Source organism: Miniopterus natalensis, chromosome 5 (genome assembly GCF_054644295.1).
Source record: "Miniopterus natalensis isolate mMinNat1 chromosome 5, mMinNat1.hap1, whole genome shotgun sequence".
NCBI lineage: Eukaryota > Metazoa > Chordata > Mammalia > Chiroptera > Miniopteridae > Miniopterus > Miniopterus natalensis.
The window spans coordinates 20,397,076-20,412,700 of record NC_142085.1 but is presented as its reverse complement, the minus strand read 5'-3'; the positions used below and the strand labels follow the sequence as shown (position 1 = coordinate 20,412,700).

Here is a 15,625-nt window from a genome sequence, read left to right as displayed (position 1 = left end):
TAGTAAGTAGATGTTAGGGATGTTGTTAAACATCTTATAATTCACAAGACATCCCCCAACAACAAAGAATTATCCAGGCCCGAATGTCAACAGTGTCATTAGTGAGAGACCCTGCTATAGAGATTAAGAATTCCTCTCCATCCGAGCCATCTGGGTTGAACTCTTGGCTCATAGTTGCTCAAGTCGTGCCTTAGTTTCTCCATTGATACAATGAAGACAGTAATAGTATCTTGTATCACATGATTAAATGAAACGAAAGTGCTTAGAACAGAGATTGGCAAATAGAAGTTCTTGATAAATGTTACTGTTAAAGAAACTTGTGGATTAAATAAGAAATGATGCTTTGGTGAACATTCATTTTTCCTGGTACGTCCATCATTCTTACCTACTGTTAGTAGACAGGTCAGTAGTTAATAGTCTGCTTCTTTACATTTTAGTTGGCTTAAATAAAAATATTGGTGTCCATTCCTGGGGTAGGTTGTTTGGTATAAATATCCCAGGGTACCCGGTGGAGTTACTAAGTGATTGGTTAGTCTGTTAAGTATTGTGCTAGCTGTGTGGCATCACCTTCAGCTGGCTCTACCTTCATTTTCTATTGCAGGTAAAGATCCTAATGTGTGAAAATGAAGTCCCAGCCAACCATGATTTGCTGTTTAATGTTATTTCTGGCCACAGAATGTTTTCATTTTATGCCCAAGATCCACATAAAAGTAAGTGGAATGTTCTCACTAGAGATCCAAGATCCACATAAAAGTAAGTTTGAGCCATTCGTATGTAGCCCCGTGAGAAAACTGACAGTTCTAGATGGCTAGATTTATGATAAATAACATGTCATGTTATAGAAATTTTCAAATGACTACCATTGTACTTTTGCTGACAGTAGTTTTTTAAAGACAGGAACAAAGAAAAGTTAAGAGGTGGCTGGGACTTGCAACAGTAGAGTTGCAAGGTGCAACGGTGCAACAACATAGTAGAAAAATCACTTTGCAAACCACAGAGACTGTAGAGAGGCAGCTGTTGAGAGAAGGAAGTATAATCATGAGTCTCTTCATGATGGGGATATGTTCTGAGAAATGCATCATTAGGTGATTTATGTCATTGTGTGAACACCATACAGTATATTTACACAAACCTAGATGGTATAGTCAGTCTACTACACACCTAGGCTATATGGTATAGCATTGTCACTTCTCTGAGTTTTAATTTCTTTATAACATGAAGGGTGTTTTTTTCTTTTCTTTTAGATAATCTTTATAGTCCTTTATGGCTATAAAAGAATGCTTGATTCTGTTATTACAACCTAATACTTATTTCTAGTATTAGTTCACTTCTTTTCTAAGAATATATAGTATCTGGTGGAGTATATTGGATGCATTTCACAGTTACAGTTAAGATAGGCAGAGAACAGTTTAGTGCTATAATTGTCATCTCTGTGTTCTCCCTGAATACTTAAACTTTCCAAAAGATGTACGCGATCCACTAACCTGACCTTCAGAGCCCAGCGACCGCTGTCAAGGTTCTAGCCCTCCTTGGAGGACAGCGTGTTCTCCGTCTGTGCTCACACCCATGTTTCCTTCAGCAAGTTCCTGCGATATCAGCACATGAACCGGCTGCATTTTCCTTCCCAGTCCTGAACACATTTTCTCTTCACATCCACATGGAGCCTCTAAGTTGAGATGAGAGAGGAGAGTTCCACAGTAAAGAGGACCTTTGGGAATTTATGTTTTACAGGATGGAGATAAACTTCAACATCCTGAAGAGAAGCCCAAGACTGAAAGGACACAAGGTATGTAGCTATAGAACAGTATTCTTCATTTGGAGACATGGCAAACATGTCCCCACACCACCAAGTGTTCCAATAAAATAAAAATCTCTAATAAGTTCTCTATGTTTACCAGTGTTGACAGATTTTCTTACAATTATACCATTATCCATGGCATAGTCAATGAAGCAAGTTGGCAAATATTCATGGGTTCTAGAATAGCAGATAACTGTTTACTCTAAAACCCGCATGGGAAATCTGTTTGAACTAACGAGCTAACAAGAGGGAGAACTGGAAAGAGGAAAGAATTAATTCATTCTTTCATTCAAAGGTACTTTTGTGTTGCTTAAATGTATGTAACATTTTGGTGCTGAGGGGTATGTTGAAGTGATGTCAGATAGGTATTGTATTGGTGAGACTGGTCACTCTTAAGAATCGAGAGACAAGCTATGGAAGTAATTATTAGTCGTAAAATAGTGAAATCATATGATTCTCACCCAAATAGTGGGAATAACTGGATTCTGCACAGTCATGACCAAGTATATTTTTGGAGGCAGATGAATCCCTACTCAGATATGGAACTGAGAAAGGAAAGAGGAGAGAATGGGAGATACTTTATTGAAGTATGGTAGAAGTGCTGAGCAAGATGCTGTCTCATTCAATGTTTGTAGCAACACCACTGTACCACATCCAAATTTTATAGAGGAAGAAATCGAGAAGCACTCAGCTTAAATAACTTGCCAAATTGAAACACTGGGTAAATGGCAAACAAAGATGAAAACCACGTGTTTCCTTTCTCTGTGAATGGAGTCATCCACAGAATCAGCCAAGCTGTAAATTCCTTATCTCATTCCTTATCTCACAGCCAAATGGTCACCATATCATATTGATGTCAACACCACAATAGCTCTTAGCATCATTTACTTCTTTCCATCCCTCTGCCCCTCTCTTGGGCCAATTCTCCCTGGAAATATCTCAACAGCTTCATTCCTGGGCTCCCTGCAGAAAGTCATTCACTCTACCCATGGGCCAAAATAGGCCTGACACCAGTTTTTGTAAATAAAGTTTTATTGGCACCCACCCATGCCCATTCATTTACGTATTTATGCTACAAAGGTAGGGTTGAGTAGTTGCCACAGAGACTGTATGACCCACAGTGTTGAAAATATTTACTCTCTGGCTAGTAGTCACATTTAGCAAATAAAAATATAGGATGCCTAGTTAAATTAAAATTTCTGAAAATGAATAATAATGCATGGTCATACATACCCTAAAACATTATTCATTGTTTATCTGAACATCTTCAGTCGATTCTCATTATTTGTGGATTCTGTATATGCAAATTCTCCCACTCTTTGAAAAGCATTTGTAATCTCCAAATCAACACTCACAGTGCTTTCTAGATCATTCACAGACATTCACAGAACAGCAAAAAAATTGGATCAGCCAGGGTGCATGTGCCCAGCTGAGGGTGGACTAGGTGGTGCTCTCTTACTATCCACAAGGGTTCTTTTTGTGGCCTATGTAGTGCCACGTGTTTTGTTTTTTTGTTGGTGATCTTGCTGTTAAATGTGGCCACCAAGTACAGAGCTGAAGTGCTGTCTAGTGTTCCTAACAGAGCTGTGATATACTTTATGGGGAAAATATCTGTGTTAGATAAACTTTGTTTATATGCTGCTATGAGTTATAGCACTACTGGCCGTAAGTTCAATGTCAATAAATCCACTATATATTGTATAAGGTTACTTTAAATAGAAACACACATAAAACATATATTGATAGTGATCTGCTGATGAAAATGTTGAGAGCAGAAACTCCCAGAAACCTAACCTTGTATTTCCCCTAGCAGCAATGGTTCAGTATTTGCTGATTCAGTGTTTGTGGTGGTGACTTCATAGAAAATAGCTACTGCAAATAATGAGAATCAACTGTATCTGAAAATAAAATTAACATTTAACTGAGCTTTCTATTTTTATTTGACATTTATTCTGTCCTTTACAAAAAAGTTTGCAAACTCCTGCTCTATGCTATTAATTATTTTTCAAAAAACAAATGTAATCTTGTGTTCTGGTAACTCCCATATTGGCACAGCATTCAAGGTCCTTGGGACTTGACCACTGCTCTCTTCCCCCCCTCATCTCTTGCCACTCTCCCTTCAGAGGCTCCAAACTAGCCTTTCTGAATCACCTGTGATCCCTCCTTTCCACGCAGTGCTTAGACATCAGCTTCACAATCTGCCTGGCAGGTCTTTCTTGTAGCTGAGGACACAAGGTCAATATCACCTCCTTTGGAAGCAACTTAAAATCCCCAGTATGAGTGATGTCCCATCGAAGAGTGGAACTGCTAATTAGACTTCTTTCTCTCTTTTTCTCTTCAGAGAAATGCCATGGGCCTTGCATCGCTTCATCCAACTGCAGCCAGCCCTGTGCTCAGCCCTTCCGTGGAGAAATAGGATTTACATGTAATCAAAACAAGTGGCAAAAATCAACTGAAACATGTACAAGCCTTTCTGTGGAAATGCTCTTTAAGGTGATGCATTTGCATATTATTAGCTCCCTGAACCAATCCCTCAGGAGGTGACAGAGGCATTTTTAATGCGTTCTGTTGAGCATGACAGTAAGTCTCAGGTCTACACTTAGGAAAATCTCCAGAATGGTTGAAATTTGTCTCCTTTTCCTTCTTTGTACAAACCCAAGTTCTCTCCTCTCTCCCCACTCTCTCCTCCCTTTCAGAATCTTCTTAAAAACAGATATGAAACTCATTTACATAATGGAAAATGATTGGAGGTTAGTTTTAGCTCTAAAGAGGGATTTGCATGCTTCCTGTGCTAACCAATTAATCAACTAAATGTGTCTAGAAACAAATTAATTTTGAATTGTTTCTAATACTTTCAATTACTTGACCCGAAGAAGGAGGAAATGTGTGACCCAAAGGGAACAGCAATCCAATGAATACAAGAAATTTGAGTTAAAATGAAAATATTCTATCTTACGTTCTTTCACTTAAGGGCCATGTCCACCTACCTTCTCTCCACTCCTGTAGAAGCACATGGATCTCTGCGTTTCCTAAAACTTAACAGTGAGTTTGTAAGGGGACTGCCATGGAGGCTCCGCCGCTCAGCATAGGTAGAGATTCTTACAACACTAGCGATAGTGAATTAAATGAAGTAAATAAGTGCTTTGACTTATCCAAAGTCCCATCCTGGGAGACTCTGGGTAAAAGTATGAGGAAACGAGCAAATAATTTCTTCTAATTAGTGAACTCAGCTTTTTGAAATTGCAATTCCTTTGTGTTTCGTGTTTGACCGGCCAATCTCCACCACCACCACCACCACCCCGAAATTCTATGTGGCTCCTCTTAAAATAATAATGATTGGGCAAATTTTGTTTCTAAAATTTCTCTGGAAAAAAAACAAAAGTGTCTAGTTATAATACTTGAGTTGAAGTCACGGTCCTAAAAGCAAATTCTAATAGGAAAAGTGAGGCTCCGGATCTCTGGGGGCATTTCGTTATAATCTCCTGCCTGTGTGTGACCCTCCATACCTTCTCTGCACGTCTCAGCATCTAAACCACTTTTTAGGACCACTTGCTCCGTCTCTTTCCTCCACGTGGATCATTTATGCCTTTAACTGATTTAGTTTGTTACATATGAGGTGCTTATTCATTTTGAATAAAACAACGTTTTTTTTTAAAAAAAACCACACAGGACCTAAGTAGTGTGTCACTCCTGTCGGTCGCAGCGCCCTCCATAGCGCAGCCCATCCTGGACTTTCGGGCCCCGGAGCTGGTGCAGAGTGTGGTGCAAGGACTCCGCAGGAACTGCCCGCAGGACTTCGCCTGCATAACCGGCGCTGTGAAGTCCTCGGAAGCCACGTCGGGGAACATCGCATTTATCGTGGAGTTATTAAAAAATATTTCTGCGGACTTGTCTGATAATGTCACTGGAGAGAAAATGAAGGTAGGCAATCTGTGTGAAAAACCGACCATTATTTTCCCCCCAAATTTTGCGCTTTCACAGTTTCAAATATTCTTTTCAGGGTGAAAGCTATAACCCTCACAGCAAAAGTGACCGCAGTAACAGGGATTTCACTTCAGTTTTTTGCATTGATTCATTTGGGTTTATGGAAGTTGCCAAGGAGTTAGAACATGTTTTGCGTATTTTTGTATAGAATTAATATTTTCAGAAAAATATTATGTAGTGATGGCTGTGAGCAAGATCATGTCTGCTATGGTGTTTCCAAAGTTTTCTTCTGAAAAATATAATTGTTCTGAGAAATGTTAGCAGAGCGTCCATTTTTAATAGGGAGACCCATAGCACAGCAGGTGTAGGGACAGAAGCAGGTTTCCTTCTGGCACACTTTTCAGACCTTTTAATGTGTTGATAAACTTGGGGACTCTTTATAAGACTGGGGGATATAGGGATATGGTATTTCTCAAACGTAAGTTATTATAGAGTCTACCTCCAACGCCCTTCCTTAAACAATCATGAATGTCTCATGGGAAACTTGGGTTCTACAGACTGTAGTTTAGAAATGCTTCCCTGGGAACATAAAAAAAGCAAATAAACTTTATCTGCAATACATCTTTTTATTTTTTTATTTTACTTTATTTTATTATTTTATTTTATTTTATTATTATTTTTAGCATCCCTTTACTTTCCTTCCCAGCAGGCTTACCAGCATGGGATTCAATAAACAGGAAATTTCAAGAGAAATGTGTAAATAAGATCAGATCATTTGATGCAGAAATTTCAGCCTTTAGAAATCGACTTTGTAACAGAAAATCCTTAGTGTAATATCCACTTTTCGTCCATTGCAGAGCTACAGCGAGATGGCCAACCACATCCTCGACACAGCAGCCATTTCCAACTGGGCTTTCATTCCCGACCAGAACGCCAGCTCGGACCTGCTGCGGTCAGTGAACTTGTTCGCTCAGCAGCTCCACCTCCGCAACGAATCTGAGAACATTGTGGACGAGCCCTTCATTCAGACCAAAGGGCTTCGCATCAGCCGCAGGGCCTCAGGGAAAAGCGTCAGGTTCGCGCGGAACACGAGTGACTCAGCGGCGGGCGTCACAGCAGCGGTAGAAATCCCCCAGGGCGAGCTGTGGAAGCTGGCACCAAACGCTTTCCAAGCCATCAGCATAGCGTTTCCCACCTTGGGGGCTGTGCTGAAAGAAACCCACTTGGAGAATGAGAGTCTTCCCAGGCTCACGGTGAACGATCTGGTTCTTTCAGTGATTTTACCAGAAAGATTCAAGCAAGTCTTACTCACGTTTGACAAGATCAATAAATCTCGGAGTGCCAGGGCTCAGTGTGTTGGCTGGCACTCCCAGAGAAGGAGATGGGATGAGGATGCGTGTCATACGATGACAGACACCAGGGACAGAGTGAAATGCCGGTGTAACTATACCAATGCAGTGATGTCCTTTTCCATCCTAATGTCCCCCATATCTATGGATGACAAAATCCTGGACTACATCACTTGCATTGGGCTCAGCGTCTCCATCCTTAGCTTGGTTCTTTGCCTGCTCATTGAAGCTATGGTGTGGTCCCGGGTTGTCGTGACAGAGATATCATACATGCGTCATGTGTGCATCGTGAACATAGCCGTGTCCCTCCTGACTGCTAACGTGTGGTTCATCGTATCCCCCAACGTTAGCAAAAAGGCCCAGAACTACAAGTGGTGCGTCGCAATGACATTTTTTCGCCATTTTTTCTACCTCTCTCTGTTTTTCTGGATGCTCTTCAAAGCACTGCTGATCATCTATGGAATACTGGTCGTGTTTCACAGGATGATGAAGTCCCGCATGATGGCCATTGGCTTTGCCATTGGCTATGGGTTCCCGTTGATCATCGCTGTCACCACAGTTGCTATCACAGTGCCAGAGAAAGGCTACATGAGAGGCGATGCCTGCTGGCTCAACTGGGACAACACCAAAGCCCTTTTAGCATTCGCCATCCCAGCCTTGGTCATTGTGGCTGTGAATCTTCTTGTGGTTTTGGTTGTTGCAGTCAACACTCAGAGGCCCTTTATTGGCAGTTCCAAGTCGCAAGACGTGGCCATAATCAGGAGGATCAGTAAAAATGTTGCCATCCTCACCCCACTGCTGGGACTGACCTGGGGTTTTGGAATAGCCACCCTCATCAAAGGCACCTCCTTGATATTCCACATAATCTTTGCCCTACTCAATGCTTTCCAGGTAAGTTCCAAGAAGGAGACTTATTTTATTAACTGATGGTGTTAATTAATATTTCACTTATAAAATATTATTATTTTATATTTTGTTATTCTAGTTTTCCAACAAAAATGGCTATGATTTTAAAATCTAGAACACAAAATATTTCTATTTCCCTCCATGTCTTAGAGGCATTTAGATGTGGCATCTCTTGCCCTATTGATTATCAAGTTGCCTTGAACAGATCAGGCTGGTTGGGTGAAAAGTTCCCTCCTTCTCTCCTCACTGATCCATCTACGTGCCTTCTAAATTTCAACGGCAGGAGAAGTTGACCTCCACTTACAGAGGACTAGTCTTAGATCAGGGATGTGTGAGCTACACTTATGTGTCATGCCTCAAAACAAACACAATTTTTACCTTTTCTCAAGTAGTGTGAGAACTCAGTGAAAGGAGTCATTTTCCACGGTGTGCCATTCTCTATAACCAGTCAGGAGTTATAGTGCCTCTGTCCCCTGTGATGTAATTGTAGGTTGATATTCATAGAAATAAATATTGCCACTTGTTACCTGATCCTAGGAAAGTCATTTCTCTCTGGGCCTCAACGTTCTTATCTGTAAGATAAAAAGATGCATCTAATGTGATCTCTATTGTCATTTTTTCCCCCTTAACATACTTGATTGGCACACTGATCCCTCTAAGAGATGTTTTAATCCACCTTGCCTACTGAGCTTGCACATTTGGGAAAACGTCATTAGCCCGACTGCTTTCCATACCTATGGGTAACAGAAAATTTGGCAAGTTCATATTCTTAATTATGTTTTTAATCAGGGTTTGGCAAACTATGGCCTGCTGTCTGTTTTTGTAAATAGTTTTATTGAAATGCAGCCATAGTCATTCATTTACATTTTGCCTATGGCTATTTGTGAGCTACAGTGGCAAAGCTGAGGTAGTTATAACAGAGATGGTGTAGCCTGCCAAAGCCTAAAATATTTATTATCTGCTTCTTTGAAGCAAAAAGAAAAAGTTTTGAATAGTATTTAAATAGATAGCTGCATAATAAAGCAGCAAATATTCCTATTAACACATCATTACCACTCAGTTTAAAAATGTGGTACAGAATATAAAGCAACCTTTAAAGAAATGCCAACTCAGATGAATTATATATCTTACTCATAATGCTTTAATAACTATAGAGAATGTTTCTCTCTTTCCCTTGCATTGCTTTAAAGAGAAACATTTGACTTAAGTTTCTTTTGTTCTGTTTTTAAATCAAAAGCTCTTGGACTCACATAAATCTCCCAAGCTCTTGAGGAGAGAAGAAAGATTTCCACCAGTGACTCTGGTCACTAATGACCTCAGCTTCCCCCACTTTTTTTCAATCCTCACGTGATGATATATTTTTTCCATTGATTTTTTCTAGAGAGAGTGGAGGGGAGGGAAAAGGGGGTGACAGAGGAGGGAGAAGGGGGTGAGAGAGAGAGAAACATCCATGTGAGAGAGACACATTGACTGGTTGCCTCCAGCACACACCCTGACCTAGGGCAGAGGATGGAGCTTGCCACTGGGGTACATGCTCCCAACTGGGAATCCAACCAGTGACCCTTCTGTCTGCAGGCCGACACTCCAGTCACTGAGCCAAACCGGCCAGGACTCCTCACCCTATTTTTATTTTGCAACTTAATTAAACCTCAGAAAGTTTTGTGGTTTTGTTTAGATCATTTATTTTTCTCCTTTCTTGATAGAAAGGAAAATACTAAAACACTCGTGACTCACATTTTGAAATTTCAGTTTTCTTTTTTTTGTCTGTGTGTAATCTTCCAATCAGTGTTTCTTTACCATGAACCTATCTGTAGAAACCCAGGCTTCCCTCCACTCTCATGGCAGGATCCAGGGTTTTTTTGGACTTCAACTCCCAGCATTTAAAAGATTGCTTTCCAATTATTGTGACTTTATAGGTGACCAAATATAAAACTTCAGGAGACTCTGACCTTATCAGTTTCTGTAGTTTCTCTTTTATCCAGAAACTTCTTCCACCAGCTTAGAGAATCTGGCGTGGAAGTAGCCTAGAATAGTTTCATTTTCTCAGGATACCTTCCATGATTGTGACTTTGAGTAACAAGATCCCATGCCATGTCTCATTGTCATCAAGAGTAAGAATAGCTACCTCAATGCTTGGGAAGAAAATAAACAGATTTAATGAGGTTGAAAATGCTATCCTCCATCTGCAGCCATTTAATAAAAATAAATAATTGTCATGCACAGATTGAAGGTGATCTTCTTTCTCTGAGGCACACTCAAGAAAATACACACCAATGCATTTTTACCTGAATCAGTAGAAAGTGAAGTTTTTAATGTCTGATAAGGGTTCTAGAAGGTATCTAAAGAGTGGCATTAATGTAACAGCTGGGATATTGCCTGCGAAACTGTCCCTCATACTTCTGTTGAATTTTGCCACAGGGGTTCTTCATCTTGCTGTTTGGAACCATTATGGATCACAAGGTAATTTGAATTTGTTTCACTGGTAAATGATTTCCATGTGGCTGAGGAAAGCAGGAGGAAGAAGCAGGTTTGATTAGAGAGCATGGTCCAGGGGAGTTGAGTTTGTGGGGTTGGCTCAGGGCATCAACTGCGAGGGGGAAAGGAAAGAACTCTATTCGCTCATTTCCTGCACTTCATCAAGTCAACAGGAGGCTGTGAGTATAGTTGGTGAAAAGAATGAAAACCATAACCACAATTTTAATCTTAATTGTAAATCTCATTATGACACCTCAACATATATCTAAGCATTATTATTTGCTAAGCACTGTGATAAGCCATGTGATGCTGCTTCTGCTGGTGTGCCTAGTCTCAAAGTTTTAGGACACGGGTCTGGGCATTGGAGATGTTGTCATTTCTTCACTGTCATTATTTCTTTAGATAAGAGATGCTTTGAGGATGAAGATGTCTTCATTAAAGGGGCCATCAAGAGTAGCAGAGGTAAGCCTCTCCCTTTTGGTCTCAATACTAGAGGGTCAGTGTCCTCAGCAGAGTCATGCAGAGGCAAATATTAAAGCTCAGTATTCATGATTTGTCAGCAAAGAGAATCATTAGGACATACCTTCATTCATTCATTTCTTCATTCAACAAATATCAGAACATCCTGCTAAAACTTAAGGTGAGCAGAATATACCTCTCAGGAGAATTTTCCACATTGGATGTATTTCAACCTGACCTATGGACCACGGAGAAGGGACAGCATGGACCCAGGATCATAGATTCATAAAACGCTAGTGGGCGAAATGAGAGATAAGTTATAAATGAGATTCTAGTCTGGCTTACTCATTTCACAGGTAAGGAAACCAGGCTCAGCGCACTTGAGATTTGCCCAAAGCCACACTGCTAACCATGGGAATTAATATTCTGCTTGCTTAGGACTCTTCCAGTAAACTATACTCCACAGATTGAAGTGTTTGTTACTTATAGATCTTGAAGATGTCTTTTGTCCAAGCTATCTGTCTCAAGATATCAACTAAAATTGCTCCCATTGCTATATTAATTAGAAAGAAGTCATATACTCAACTAATAGTCTCTCAATAAGAACTACTTCCTTAAAAGCAAACAAATAAAATACCTTCTGGACACATTACGAATCAGCATTAATGGTTAGCTAGTGTTGAGTGTGACTTTTAACGTAGTTCACCAACTCTATGATAGGTATTTCCTTCACCGTTCAACATTTCTGAAATTAGAATGTATCTGACCACCAATGACATGGGATGATCTAATTCGCAAGGTTTTTTTCCTTTTTCTTTCTTGCTGGAACATAAAAATAATGATGTAGCTTCCAATGTTAGATTCAGTGAAATATGATCATTTAATTCTGTGTAGCTGTGTTAATGCAGGTCCTTCTCTTTGTGTCTTCATTTTTTACATATTTCTCTCTAGGCAGGCATATACATAAATATAAATATATGTGCATTTTTGTCAATGCAATTACTCATTGACATCACTGTTATTTTTGTTCCCATTTAGAATGCATCGTTAAGCCCAAACAATGGATCTAACTTAATGAATCGTTGAGGATGAGATGTGAGTACTAAAAACTCAAGAAGAAGCTTCACTTGTAAGTTGTGACCACTTGTGAGCATGAAGGGAACAGGTGGACATACCTTTCAGAGAACAGAAACTTCTTGATTGCCCAGCACATAAATGAAAATATGCACATCTTCTTTAAAACCTACGTCATCTCAGTTTACAGGACCAACTCACACTTAAGCACATTTTTTTTCTGTCCTCAGTGAGAGGATGCTATCATCACACCTGCACCAATACAGGATACACCCTTGCTGTCCACTGAGCTCACACGCCTAATCCCATCTTGGCAGTGAGTGGTGACACTTATAATAGCCCAATTGTTGAGAAGGAATTCTTAATTGATTGAAATCACAAAGCAACAAGTCTCTCTCTCTAATGAAGTTGGGGCCTAGAATCATTCCTAAGGGGAGGGGGCGTGGGTGGAGTTGTAGCAAATTAGCTGTCTACTCACAGCCTCCCTCTGAAACATTTTTACACAGAGGAAATCAAGAGAAAACAAATATTAGGCAGCTGTGAAGGGAGAAGAGGTCACAAAAAAGGCAGCCAGAAGCCTGAGCAGTAATAGAGTGTGGGCAGGAGTGATCAGTCTTGGTATGGTTTTGACTTGGAGAGTTTCATGGCCTTTCTGGATATTGATGAGTCTCAGATTTTATTTTTTAAGCACCACCTGGCAAAAGGCACATCCTCTTTTACATTCCTTTTCCTTTCTGAGTCATGGTCCATATATTCAGCAATGGGGCAAAGCAAAGGCAGACCTTACAGAGCTAAAGAACCCTGAAGGGACTCCTGCGTTACAGATCCTGCAAACCTGATGTGCTGGTGTCCCAGGGGGAGGGAGGGAGAGTAAGGAGGGCTCTGTTACACACACCGACTGGCATGTGTGGGGTGCTGGGAAACTGGAGGAAAACACTGGCATATTATTCTTAATTAACCCTCCTCACATTTGAACTTTTATATGAGAACTTTAAAAAGGGGGAGGGAAGATTTAGTGGAACTTTACAAAGGTTAACCCTCCCAATATCTGCCATTTTCTAGCCCATAGGGTTCCTCCGTGGTGAACTATCACTATAACATTTCCTGGTTAGTCACTCACTGAGAGGTAGTTCGGATGATCCATTAAAGCTGACCTTTCCATCAAGGTCCCAGTGTGAGCTGTTAGAGAGTTCATTAGATTGTCTCAGCCAGAGGCTCTCCCTCCTGGGCATCGTATATCTAGCTTCTCTAGAGAAGATAAGCATGGTAGTGGTCTTATGCCCAGCTAGTGGCTGTAGCACAAGTTGGAGAAAACCAACAGAAGCCAAGATCAGGGACTACGCTGCTTAGTAGAACTGGGTTGGTACACAAGGCTTAGATCTGTCTTAGGGGGCAGTGTAGGAAGGAGGTAGAAATGCACTAACAACTCCTCCCAAAGAAATCCACATAATTCCCCTGTGAGCTGGGGATAGATTGATGATTTCTTTCAGTATTATCCTCCTGTGAACACCTAGGGCCTGTTGAATTTTCTCAGTAATAGGGGCCGTGCTTTTCACACCTGGACGCATGTGGTATCAGAAGGGTTCAGGAATAACAGCTGGCACCATGGTGACCATATTGGGGCTGAACAAATGTTAGAGGACAGGGGCAGGAAATTCATACTAAGTGATACTCCCAAGTCCAGAATGGGGAGCTAGTAGCCTGAGGGAGATCTTACAGCAGAGATCAGAGATCGAGGCTCATCCACTGTGTTTAGGGCAGAATTACATTTCAACAACATGGGGTGTATGGTAAGAAGTGCAAGGCAGGGTTGGTCGCAGTCCAGGGCAGGGCTAAACTACAGGGCTAAGGTCCCATTTCAGACTTTAATTCAGAACACAGAATCGAAGACTCACGGGGGTCTCAGGAGGTGAGCAGAATTCCAGTGACAAGAAAGGGGGAGGGAGGTCAGAAATGACTTGCAGAGAATTGAAGCTCCTGAATGTGGGTGGAAGCTCCTCGTATCCCAGTGACCTTAGGTGGGATTGCTCTTAGATAAATGGTTGGGACAAGTTTGTCAGGAGGTCCGTGGATCAGGAAAGGATGGCAGAGGTGTGAAAACTGGGCAGTTTGCTTCAGAAGTAGATTCTAATTGGGGGACCCCATCCTGGGAGGCTGGTGGAAGGCATTTTTATGATGCCACCGTCTGCTCCATGGCACCGTCTGCTGTTCATATGAAGGGTGGTCCTTTAATAAAACCCAAACAGCTGGTTTCACCCAGTGTGATTTCAGGGTCACTGTTCCTCTAAAATCTCTTCCACATATTTGCTTATACCTGACATTCACCTAAAAGGTTACTGAATTCATCATTCCACTGTAAAAAATAAGACACTGAACAAATACCCAGAGAGATGCAACACTGTTTTCTATGTAAAGTTGTAAATTCAGAGCTGTGGAGTCATTCCAGAGCCCAAGCTTAGGTAGCAGAGGAGGGCGAGCAAGCACTGAGGGCTGAGTTTAGGGTCCAGGAAGCAGCATGGAGAGGCCTAGGACACAGACCAACAAAACTGGGAGAACAGCCTTCCTACTGTGTGACCTCGAGGAAATTGCATAATCCCCTGCACCTCCATTCTCTCACCTGTAAAATGGGACTAGTAACAGTAGACACACCCCAGAATGGCTTCTGAAGTCAATGAGCTAACATATTAAAAACCTGTACAGTAGTGCCTGGTTCAAATTATATTATCAATGAAAGCCAGTCATTATTTTCTCTGTTAACCAGAGCTTCCACCATTGTGCCTAGGCTTCCCCATTTCTCGTGGATTCTCCTGTTCTGGACTGAGAGTTGAACCGCAGGAGAAGGAGGGCTGGAATGAAGAGAGACAGTTCTGCTTCCTTGGAAGACCCCTTCCTCTTGCCTGCAGCAACACCTAAGCTCTCAGCGTGGTAATGTTTGCTGAGGAAATGCTGAGGTTAACATTTGGTGACTAGGCTTTAAGAAAGCAGATCTAACCCTTTGAGCTGCCCTTGACCCTCAAGAGTCTGGCCTCTTGGTCAACATTGGAGAGATGAAGACTCAACCTGCAAGCTGTTTTCCAAACTCTCAAAAAGCCTGGGGCTATTGAGGTCCTGCTGGACTTCACCAACTTTTGCTCCCCAGGCCAGCTCTGAGTCTCCATGGGCTCAGGCACCCATCACTCTGCATGTATGCTGGGCATGTTGAGGGACAGGGCTTAGATGGGTTTCAGGAGTAGGGTTGCAGTGGGAGTGGGAAGTGGGGTGGCAGGAGAAACATTGAATCTACTTTTGGGAAAAGTTAAGTCATGACAGGTTTCCTAGAGATAGGGAACAGACAACAAATAAGAGGACATTTTAATGTGTTTATTATTTTAGTCTATTTTAGACCTCTAGTAAAATTAATTTAGCTCTTAGGACATTAGTTTCCTCATTTGTGAAACAGGAAAAATATTCTTTTAGGTATTATTATTATTATTGTGTGTGTGTATGTGTGTGTGTGTTGAAACCACTGTATATAAAAAAAGAATCTGGTTGTTATTTTAGAAATAAAAATGAAAATATTTACCTTTCACATCTTGCTCCTGTGTGAGTTCATTCAAGATGGATATCCCCATTGTTACCAGGCCATTCTTGGGTGTCAACC

General features: G+C 41.2%; 1 protein-coding gene across 1 annotated transcript; it reads left to right on the top strand.

Annotated features, from left to right (window-relative positions):
- The first annotated feature begins 623 nt into the window (after nucleotides 1-623).
- ADGRF4 (adhesion G protein-coupled receptor F4) lies at nucleotides 624-14,995 on the top strand. Its single transcript, XM_016212711.2, has 9 exons — nucleotides 624-710; nucleotides 1,732-1,786; nucleotides 4,140-4,291; nucleotides 5,468-5,719; nucleotides 6,580-7,962; nucleotides 10,396-10,437; nucleotides 10,855-10,914; nucleotides 11,950-12,006; nucleotides 14,768-14,995. The coding sequence occupies exons 1-8, from the start codon at nucleotides 624-626 to the stop codon at nucleotides 11,995-11,997; spliced, it is 2,079 nt and encodes a 692-aa protein (XP_016068197.2). The 3' UTR covers nucleotides 11,998-12,006; nucleotides 14,768-14,995.
- Nucleotides 14,996-15,625: the final 630 nt, after the last annotated feature.

Coding starts and splice junctions, on each gene's coding strand:
- ADGRF4 (XM_016212711.2), top strand. CDS start 624: ATGAAGTCCCAGCCAACCATGATTTGCTGTTTAATGTTATTTCTGGCC. Junction 4,292..5,467: donor CTGTGGAAATGCTCTTTAAG/GTGATGCATTTG, acceptor AAAACCACACAG/GACCTAAGTAGTGTGTCACT. Junction 10,915..11,949: donor GGCCATCAAGAGTAGCAGAG/GTAAGCCTCTCC, acceptor GTTCCCATTTAG/AATGCATCGTTAAGCCCAAA.